The 11,500-nt window shown below is 46.8% G+C and overlaps 1 protein-coding gene across 1 annotated transcript; it reads right to left on the minus strand.

Annotated features, from left to right (window-relative positions):
- Positions 1 to 3,838: 3,838 nt before the first annotated feature.
- On the minus strand, positions 3,839 to 7,005 carry LOC144108531 (uncharacterized). Its single transcript, XM_077641745.1, has 3 exons — positions 6,958 to 7,005; positions 5,298 to 5,424; positions 3,839 to 4,222 (listed from the first exon to the last, which is right to left on the minus strand). Exons 2-3 carry the CDS (start codon positions 5,313 to 5,315, stop codon positions 3,839 to 3,841), a joined length of 402 nt encoding a protein of 133 aa, XP_077497871.1. The 5' UTR covers positions 5,316 to 5,424; positions 6,958 to 7,005.
- Between the last annotated feature and the right edge of the window lie 4,495 nt (positions 7,006 to 11,500).

Genomic DNA, 11,500 nt, shown 5'->3' on the forward strand with positions numbered 1-11,500 from the left:
TGCCACATATGGGCATACACGGCTAAAATGGTTGGGCTGTAGGTCGTTCAAGGTCATTCTGCGCCTACGCGACGACTGCTTACCTAGCGAAGTGAAGCATTTCGCTTCAATATCTTTCGCGCGAATAAAATAGATAGTAGAGACGCCTGGCAGACCTTGCTCCGTAGCCAGGGACCCTGAAATGAACTGGAGAAGAACCCGGACAACTGAGCGAGTTGGTGCTTCATCAGCGCTTGTCCGTCTTCTTTCTTCGTACGTGTCTGTTGTCGCTGCTCTGTTTTTTTTTTACCACGTCCCGGACCCTCATGCACCAACTCCTCGCCGTCCGACTGGCTGGGGATACAAGAAATCCAGGCCAGCATCAGAAGCGGGGACCCTGTCCCCAATCCCTCCTGGCGCTCATCTCTCGACTGAGAGGGAGAGCCGGAGGGCAGGATGAGGTGTCTTTTTATGTTGGAGAATAAGTATTTCACTCACTCACTCGCGCAGGCTTCAACGTGTCTTACACGTGGAAGTGTGAACACCTGAAGAAATCAACTGTTACCCACGTTTGTTCCGTCGCTCAAACTTTCTCTGTGTCATGTTTTTTTTTTTGCGAAACATCGTCCCGTTGCGGTAGAAATAGAAACAATCTTACAATGATTTGCCGCGCTGGCATTGTGCACGTTTTGTTGATCTCTATGAAAGATAGTAGCCCGATACTGGAGGTACAGCCCTGGAGATGATGTTAGGAAATTTGCTTAGACACTTATACCCTAGTTACACGGCCGGCTTAACCGCGGTTAAGCGCAACCGTGGTTAGGCGGAGTTAACCTGGTTATCGTGAACTGCAGTTTGGTGGTGTTACCGCGGAAATTTGTTCTCGGTGTGCGCAGTTGTGTCGGTCACGTGTTGCTCCAGAAGAGAAATCGGCACGGCTAATTTAAACGCAAGTGGTACACAAAATCTTACCTAAAACACAAACGTAGGAAGTTTTCTTCGAACGAAGTTTGGTTACATCTGTGCAGGGAAATTTGTTGTCCCGAGGTTATTGAAAGTCAGACAAAACTTAAGAAAGTCTTTCGACATTGGGTGCAGTCGACTCCGCAGGCGACCCGAGAGCCAAGTCAATCCCGTCTGCTTTGGCTCTCTCCGCGACTTGCCGCCCGTCTTCCTGCAGCGCTCCGCGTTTCATTTTACCAACTATTTTCCTATTTTATTGTTCGCTAGAATAAGTGGTATTTTAAATTCTCTTCTATCATCTCTTATTGTGGTTTGCGTGTGAGTGCCGTGGCGCCGTGCGTCCGGCGCGAAGTCATACATCGTGATGGCTCACAGCAAGCCCGTGCCGGACGCTGTGGACAGAGGCTGCGGGTTCCTGGCTATGTTCGCCGCCTGTCAGACGGAAATGCAGCAGCGACGTTTGCGGCAGCTCGCAATTCTCGACGAGCTGGAAGAACGGCAAGCTGAACAAGAGCAAGCGGAGAGAACGTGCAGGCGTCTGCAAGCCTTAGCTGCAAGGCTGTGCTCGCGTGAGCGTAGTGTGTGGACTTACCCCCGGAAAACGTCGTGGTATGAAACAACTCTCCCGCACCTTCCGGAGAGTGGCTTCAGAGAAAATTTTCGAATGACCAGGAGCACATTTCACTACAATCGTGGGTGTGTGCGAGTGCATGAAGCGGCGCGATACGAACATGCGCAAGGCGATACCGCTGCGCAAACGTGTGGCGATTGCCATATATCGCCTAGCCACCTCAGCAGAAGAGAGGACGGTCGCAAATGTGTTTGGAGTGAGCCGCTCATCAGTAAACAATATTGTGAGGGAGTTTTGCGACACGATGGTGGAAGTGCTGGAACCTCGGTATATAAAAATGCCGAGGACGCACGAGCTGGCCGAACATCTCCGGCAGTTTGCAGCAGTCGCAGGCTTCCCGCAGGGCGTAGGAGCTGTCGACGGCTGCCACATTGAAGTTTGTCCACCCTCGGAACACGCTGTGGATTACCACAATTATAAGGGGTGGTACAGCACAATTCTTTTGGCTGTCGCAGACCACCGGTACAAATTTTTGTACACGAACACTGGGTGTCCTGGCCGAAACCATGATGCTGCAGTTTTTGAAGTGTCGCGGCTTCCAAAGATTCTGGACAGCGATTTGTTCAAGAGGGAAGTGAGAGAAATTGAAGGGTGTGCAGATTGGGCCTCTCTTCCTTGCCGACCAAGCTTTCTCACTGCAGAAGAATGTAATGAAGCCCTTCCCCACATTCCGGCATTATCGGTTCTGATGCACAGGAATTTAATTTTTCGCCTTTCTAGTGCCAGACGTGTGGTGGAAAATGCTTTTGGGCGCCTCAAGGCACGCTTCAGATTCTACTGAAGGGCCTGGAATTGTGACATTGTTAATGTACTCTATGTCATTCGAGCATGCTGTGTCCCTTTCACAACATATGTGAAGAACTTACCGACAGCTGTGGACTCTAACTGGCTGGATGTGGTGCATGTAGAAGACAGGCGACGGCCACAGCCCGTCTGCACAAACAGTCAAGTGGAACCTTCAGGGTGGCCGTAAGAAATGCCCTGGCAAAGCACCTTGCTTCAAAGTGAAATGCCTTGCATTTACTGCCATGTTGGTGCACGAGTTTATTTCAGTGTGTTTTGTGCATACAAGGTTGAAAATATTTATCCAGCTGTGCATATGCCGGATGTTTCAGGGAAGGTGATCACCAATTTTTCAAAATAAGGTTTTTGAGGCAACGAGAAGCAATTTGCGGCATAGTAGTACGAGTGTTGGCGGACGTCAAAAACAGGCGGACGTCAAAAACAGGCGAATCATCTTAACTAGCGAAGTGCGTAACTAAGTTATAATAGTTAGCTTTTAACTATTACCAATAGGCACTTGATTGCAATTAGAGGTTTGTAGCCGGCCATTAGTAATAGCCATATCAGTTTTTGAATTTCAAAAATGCGATTTCTCTCGCCGCTGTGGCACAACAAAATTTGGCTATTTCGACTAGTTACGACTCCTGGAGGGGTTGCTTTGCCTACATACTGTTCAAAAGTGCATGTATTATAGCACGATGTAGCCAAATTCTGTCGTGCCACAGCACCGAGGGTAATGGCATTTTCGAATTTCTAAACTGATATGGCCATTCTTAACGGTCTGCTACAAATCTCTAATTGCAAGCAGGTGTCTTTTGGCAATCGTTTAAAAGTTAACTATTAGAATTTAATCACTTAGCTATTTAACATGATTCACCTCAAAAAACCCTATCTTTAAACATGAGTGATCACCTTCCCTGAAACACCAGGTATGTGCTTTTAAGCTGCTTTTGGTTCATCTGTGTTCATTTCTCATTTTCATATGTGGAATCTTTGCAACCGTTCTGCAGTCTGAACAGAAAGTGACGTCTCCATTCCATGTAGGAAAAACAACTGCGCTTAACAGACGAAGACAGAGGCAGAACATAGACATAGTCTTCGTCTGTAAGCACGCAGTTGTTTTTCAAAGAGCATGAACAAAGTATCTCATCAAAAAGTTCAGAAGACGGAAATTGTGGCAAAACTTAATCGCTCAGCAGTATAAACATGCAGCCACAAACTGCAGTGTGTGCCTGCATAGTCCACCCCTCAGTTCATGGCTTCTGTTCTATATGCAGTGAGGAAATTTAGGTGCCTTATGATTTCGGTGTGCCAGAAACGTTTGTGACCACTTGTACATTAGTAACTGTACACAAGTTCTTGCATTGTCCACGTCAACTTTGAGGAATTCTAGAAAAGTTGAAACAGGTTTCTGCATAAGCATTGTCAACAAGCATATCATTACTGGCAGTGCCTTGCTTGTTACAGACAGGACAGAATCAATTATTCTTTATTCTCCTTGGATTGCAAATAGTCCTTCATCACCTGTAACATGCCCTTCTGCACCTCATTGCTGTCTTTCTGGAGCTCGATGAGTTGCTTTCGCAGCTCGCTGCTTTCCTTCGCAGCCTTTGCTGCACGTTCCTCAGCCTGTTGATGCATGGCCATCAGCTCACGAAACAGTGAGCTGGAAGGCCGCTTCCTGCGAAGATTGGATTTTCCACATCGCTCCCCACTTGTCCCCTGCTCCCTGCCTGCTGGCTCGCTGCCTGCCGTGCTGTCATTACCCTCTTCCAGAGTGCAGGGAATTGTAGCGGGTACGGGTATCAAGTTGTCTTCGTACTCAAAGACAATCTCTTGCCCAGTGTGGGCTGGATCCTCTGGCATCTGTGAATGGAGGAAAAAAGAGAAAATGACAAAGATATGTCAGCCACTAAAATACAGAATCATATGATGGTTGGTAGGCAAGTAAAGCCTTGATCACAGACTCTTGAAAACATAACCGGACAAGATACAGAGAAATCGCAGGGGGATAAGAGAGCTTCCTACTCATTAGTAAAAACAGACTGTCTTACGGCGCAAACTTTGCATTGCCTCTTGTCCTTGTGTAACTCTATTAATTTTTGAATGTGAGGAAATCCTTGTGCTGGAGCACCATGTCAATTTTACACTGAACACAACATGGCTGCCACATGTTGTGGAGAAATGACTTATGATGGCCGTGCTGCTACATACGCCACTCATGTCAATAGTGGCACGCTGTCCAGTCCCTGCAATTAATTTCTTGTACTTAAACTTTTCTTGTCAAAGAGCATATATGAAGCCTCACTGAAAGGGTCTGGGCCGTCACATTTTGAGATGCATTGCACATTGTGCCGAGAGGCTCAATTCTGTGTTCTGTGTATGATGTCCAAGCACAAAAACCATTTTGTAAGGAAGCTACTGAAAACACTTTATAGGACTGTGCGTAAGGTCCTCCTTGTCACTTACTCATTTGCCACATTGGTTTTTAATGTTTTTGTTGGGTTTTCGACAACTATGATTTCTTTCATGTGTTCTTGCTGATATATACCTTGCTGTTATGTTCATATGCTTATCTCTTTCGACCATGCTCATTCTATTCTTTTCAATAAAAACACGTCAAGTTCTGAGTGAGGTGGCTCTTCGCATTGTTTGTGTAGTTTGCTTTTGGTGTCGTGTAGTGCTTCGATGCAACCTAGATCGACATCAATTAGCCCTTTGTAAGCAACGATGCGGTACGACACAAATGGAGAAGCAAAGGCATGTTTGCACACATGATATTGCTTTCAACTCTCTGTTTATTCCTTTTTCCGTACTGTTCCTCAAAAACTTTATAGTGATTTCTGAAAGGTGTCTGCAAAGAGGAATGGAAAGCAGGCACATAGCATTCACTACGCTGCTACCAGGCTGAACTGTGCTACAGGCAAAAAAAAAAGATTACCTCCACGCTCTCCTGCATCAGGTCACTGTCATTTACTGGCAGTGTGCCAAGAAAGGAGTGCAGCTGCCAATAAAAGAGCCACTGCACTCCTTTAGATCCAGTGGACGATCCAGATCGCCTGAGCTTCCTAGAATGAAAGACAGTATTAGTCCATGAAACTGTGTCATGAAAATACACAACAAGGTACAATTACATTTAAGAGAAAAATGGAGGAAAGGTGGCACTCGTGCTATTGAACACATTCAGCGAATAAAGCTGTACAGCTCGAGTAGCACCTGTATTAGCATGTCTACATGCCGCAGTTTAGCCTCAGCTAGTGGAAAGGTACATTGTTGACCACCTACCATAGGTCAAGCTATGCATGCATCAAGAAGGAAACATGTTGAATTAACACTCTTGTCTGGGCGAGTTGGTTCATTTCTTACAAATAATGCACTTGCGCAAAGAAAACAGGACACAACAAAGTAACACATACGACAAGAACAAAGCGCAACTTCCAACTAGTTTATTAAGAGCAGGCAACTTGAATATATAGCAGTGTTAGCCAACACAAAGATTACAAAACCAAAAGAAAGATAAACCCCGTGCGCTGTTAATACCAGCAAGCCGCTGCCAAGGGTACAACCAGATATCATTCTGTCAAACTGATATGATACTCCATAACAATCAAAACATAAAACCAAAAAAGAGAAACTGAAGAATCATGAGGTGAACAATGAACACAGGGAATATGAGATATATTCACCTCATGATTCTTCAGTTTCTCTTTTTTGGTTTTATGTTTTGATTGTTATGGAGTATCATATCAGTTTGACAGAATGATATCTGGTTGTACCCTTGGCAGCGGCTTGCTGGTATTAACAGCGCATGTGGTTTATCTTTCTTTTGGTTTTGTAATCTTTCTGTTGGCTAACACTGGTATATATTTAAGTTGCCTGCTCTTAATAAACTAGTTGGAAGTTGCGCTCTGTTCTTGTCGTATGTGTTATTTTGTTGTGTCCTGTTTTCTTTGCGCAAGTGCATTATTTGTAAGAAGGAAACGCGTGTGTGCTGCTGGCGCAAGCCATTTGTGGCAATGGCGAAGTCTGCCCTTTACACGCTGTCGATGAAACGTTAAAATACGGTTTGGTTTGGTTTATATGGGTTTAACGCCCCAAAGCGACTCGGGCTACGAGAGAGACCGTAGTGCACGGCTCCGGAATTTCGACCACCTGGGGTTCTTTAACGTGCACTGCCATCGCACAGTACACGGGCCAGCAGCATTTCGCCTCCATCGAAAAGCTACCTCCGCGGCCGGGATCGAAGCCGCGCCTTTTAAGTCCACAGCTGAGCACCATTACCACTGAGCCATTGCGGTGCCTAAAAATATGCACGCTACAAAGGAAATGTACGCGGTCAGTGCAACCAAGCTTAGTTCAGGATGACACCGCACCACGTACAGGAAAGGACACGCAACTCATACTAAACTGTGTGTTCTGCTCACGACCGGCAGCCGGTCGAGGTTCTGCTGAACGCTACGAGATTGGCAGTCACTCGGACGAGCCAGGCTACGATAGCGGCTGCCGCTCGTCACACACACACACTGGTGTTTACACGCGGAACCAAAATGGACGGTAAACATCGTTACTTGAGAAGGAACAACAAAAGATTTAGTGCTTACCGGTATTGCTTGTTCAAGTTTTCAAGCTTCTGCCGCACCTGCTTTGCCGTGTACGGTCCCCTCGCCCGACGGCAGGCCCGCGTTCAACAACTCTGCCATCGCATTATATATGCGCGCATTGCGCGTGTTTGAGCGCAGTGCGCTAAGGTTGTCCTCCCAGATTCGTATCAACGCCTCTGTAGTCACAGTAGGCCAGTTGACACGCTTCTGGGAGGACGCTTCGCTGGCCATGGCACTGGGCTCGACCGACATGGTGGCAGCCATCTTGTGAGTTAGCAAGGCTTGACTGAGGTGGCCGACCTCAGTTTACGATGACCATGGTTACCGACATAACTGTGGTTAGATTGTCCGTGTGACTGCGCATAACTATGGTTAGTATTAACTGAGATAAACTGAACCGTGGTTAAGTCGGCCGTGTAACTAGGGTATTAGTGGCCGCGGCTGGCACGGGACACTGCGAGTCAAAGATAATGGTACGGACTTCTGTTCTGTTGTGGACTCAACCTCGATGATGATTGTGATGGTGATACTGATGATGACGAATAGGGTGATGGTACTGTTGATGATAACGATGGTTGTGATATGCCCTCGTACTCGCTCGCTGTGCCAGAGACTGCAATACTTCCTTTCAATCACGATTGCCTGAAATCGCCGAAGCGTTCAGGCCAAGCATAAAAGTGATCGATGAGCGGAATCCGGAACAAGGACAAAGAAAAACAAGTAAGGTATTGCCTTTACTACCGCGTTTCCATTTCAGCCCGGACGAATGATCCTGTTTGATTTCCTGTTTGTTACTGTATTAGCCCCGTTTAGAACATAGGCTAGCTCCGATTGTTACCAAAATGCCTATCTCGACAACGTCAAAACGGAGCTTATGTAACAGTCCTAACTTTTTTCCTAGGCACAGAACCGTTTTCCGAAGCACCAAAAGAAGGCGGAGGATGACGCAGAAAAATGTTTGTGACCAGGCACAGCCTACAAAAACTACAGCGTATGAGCCGCTAAAACATGTGGCGTCACCATGTTTTTCATCCACCCACACATTTAGCGAAATAAAAGCGGCGCACGACGTTTCCGTTTTCGCGGAGAAGCTCTCTCTCTCTCGCTTTCCTCCTCTCTCTCTCTCGCTTTCCTCCTCGTCTCTCTCTTCTCTCTCTACCATCTATGGCTTACCATACTGGCCCACACAACCTGTCACTGAATGGCAACTCCATGTTGTACAGCTCTGAGGACTAAAATCGATACGAGTCATGTGACTTCCGTCGTTCGTTTAAGTTTCTTACATCTGCTTTTTTTCTTCTGCGTTTTGCTCAAGTTCGCTCGCCTCAGTTATACAATCGGCCTCGACGGCATTGTAAATGATGCGATCGCGACCCTTTCTTTTATTCATGCGGACAAACAATGACGGGCGTTAGTGGACACGTGCGCGGTTTGTGAAGCAGGGAGCGCGCCATTTGTTTGCATCTACAGGTGGCCACATTTTTCGTTCCGTCCTCATTAGACTGTTAAACCGAATATCCCTCTTTCGATTCATTAGTGCGAGGCAAAGTTTCTTATTTAGTAAGACGCTTTTCATCATCATTATCAAATTACACGCATGTCCTGGGAGGCGTTCTATCATATGGATATCACTGTCCAATTGAGCGCCACATAGCTTCGGTCGTATTGTTTTCTTGCTCAAGTAGGGAAACACATATCTGCAGCTTTCAGAAGGTCGTCTACCGAGCTAACGAGGCTTTATAAACTCTTCATGGCAGACAAGTTTTTTTTCTAGTGGCGAAAGAGCTTCAACTTGTCATTCCAACCCCCCCCCCCCTCCAATAATTGATATTGTTTGCACATAGTTCACAGCGGTGCCATCCCGAACTGTACCAGCACACATTGGGTACCATCATTCATTTCATTCATTCATTCATTCATTCATTCATTCATTCATTCATTCATTCATTCATTCATTCATTCATTCATTCAGCTCCAGCCAGAATAAACACAAACATCACTGGCACAAGCAACTGGATGCGTAGCTCGCAGGCTAGTTGGGATATGATGAGCTTTTGAAGTTTATTTACTCCTTTCAGTCACTGCAAGTTCAACCATGTGAAGGCTCATTCGTGCAGCTTAATTCCGTTTGTCTACTCTCACTTTAAGTCAGCCTCAATATTTAGTGTGTGAAATAATTAATTGTTCACGAACACATAGGCCATACCTTCTAGGGCACTATTAACAATTCTCCACTTGAAGAAAATTAAGGATAGGATTTCAGGTTCTGACTGTTGACCTGTCAGAACTAGCCTTGAGGTGGATTCGTACAAACCTGCATTGTTGTTTTTAAGAAAGTCAACAGCAGTTCCCTGTGGAGGTCTGCTGATTAATTCAGAGGGTCAGCATTGGGCTCTGTACGAGCCTGCTCTCTCGAGTACCGATTGTGAAACAAACATGTGCTGCCACTACAGAGGAACTACAGTTCGCAGAGGCTGCTCTATCCGAGTTACACCTGCAATATCTCGTTGTCAGACAGAAACATATGAAGCCGCGCCTAGTGCCACTCCACACGCACATTTCAAGATATATCAAGTATCACTAGCACTTTTCGAACACGACGAGTTGATTCGGAAGCATTTCCAAAGAAAGGCACAGTTCACCGCGCGGCTAAGTTTCCCGCCTCACTAGCGCCCCAAGTTGATTATGACTGCGACAAACTACCTACGCGTGAACTCTACAGGGCTCACGTTTGGCAAAACATCTCTTAACCTGAAGATTTCTGTCAATAATTCCGCTTTTATACTGATGCCTCCATGTCCGCACACAGACGACAGGTGGACGATGAAGCTTTTCGGCAGTAAATCAGCGCCACGATCAGTGGACAGAAGGATGAAGGCATGCATTTGCAATAATCGATAATACATAAGTGGGCGGCGCAAAATGCGCTGTGTGATCCCACAATCCATCTTTTTCACGACGCGACTGCGCATGCGCCCATCCCCTGGCGGCGGTGTCGCGAAACATATTGGAAGTGTAGCGCGCTCCAATCGAGACCGGCCGTGGAAGTGCAAACAAACTGGCTTCCTACGCGGGGTGCGTTGCTGCAGCCGTTGGGCGTTCAGCGCGACGCATTTGGCGATGCCTACGACATGTGTTGCATACGGCTGCAATGCCCAATATGTAAAGGGAAGCAAACTCGGATGTTTTCGCTTTCCGAACACTTCCCGGGACCGCCTTCGACGCGAAGCGTGGATAAAAGCAGTTCGCCGGCTCGACGATCGTGGCCGCCCTTGGGCGCCGTCAAGCACGTCAAGACTGTGCGGGAATTACTTTGTGACAGGTACGGACGAGGTACTGTGGTTAAATGCATGTGCAGTCTATCACGAAATGTTTTGTTCATGGGCAGGAAGGCCTCGAATCTCACCGCGGGACCCAGACTTCGTTTTGACGCTTTTTGCTTTCTCAGGCAAGAAGGCCAAATGGGCAAGTGTTGTGAGCCGCTTTCAACGCGCGATGGAGCGGACAACGAAAAGGAACGAGAGCATTCACTCATGCTGCTAAACTTTTGTTGTAATCTCCTACGGAAATTTTCTTGTTTATGCCACTACACCTTGGCCAATCCTCCGTGTGGGTATGTGCCATGTATTAAGAGGCAGAAGAAAAAGGTGAGTTATGCGTGTGTTCGCATCATATCCATGATGAAGAGCTCTGCGTGGTATCGCCGGAATGGCTCAATGTGCGTCTCTCACGCTCATCTTTATGGACGCGCATGCTTGTTTAACCTATAAAGCGGTGTGCTGTGGGAAAATAAAGTGAAATTCTATAGCAAAGTTGCCATGTTGCGAGTACGCTTGTGCTTTTGTAGTTCGTGTAGCTATTTGTCAACGCTCGAGCACAACGAGTGCTTGTGAAAACTGTTGTCCCCTGTTGTTTTTTGTGCTACGGCGTGCACAATATAGTATCCACCTTTCATGGATGGCAGGCATATACAGCGGAAAACGCCAACTTCACTGATCGGGTATATTTCATTGAACATTATGTTTCGAATGTAGCCTTCATCTCTGAAGCGGCGGCCCTTGCACAGCTGGCGATCGCATCACATGCCTGATGATCGACGATACTGAAGACTTTGCTCTTCGGTGGGCAGCAGCCTGCCTCGGACTTCGCACCCTGCCATCAGTCAATCTTAGAAATCCTCCAGGTACCAGGTGCTGCCCAGAACACGCCATCGTTGAGAGATTCCAACTAAACGTGCTCCGCAGCGGCACTCAGTCCGGCCGGGTTGGACGCACAGTACCCTTCCAGTGAGCTTCCAGCTTTATACACGAGGTGGCAGCAGAGGAAAATGAAAAAGGCGGATTAGGTCGGTGTCAACCGATATTCGCGAAGATTTATGTTGTACAAATACTGCTCACGCACGCGTCTACTCTTTAATCAGAGGCCTCTTAACGCAAGCGTCGAGTTTATTTTGAACTCCTGTTGACACCGCATGGAGTGAGCGTGTGGTCAATTGAAGCCAAACGTTTAATTTCTTTTTTTTTCTTCATTCCTCCTCTTTGCC

Source organism: Amblyomma americanum, chromosome 10 (assembly GCF_052857255.1).
Source record: "Amblyomma americanum isolate KBUSLIRL-KWMA chromosome 10, ASM5285725v1, whole genome shotgun sequence".
Lineage (NCBI taxonomy): Eukaryota > Metazoa > Arthropoda > Arachnida > Ixodida > Ixodidae > Amblyomma > Amblyomma americanum.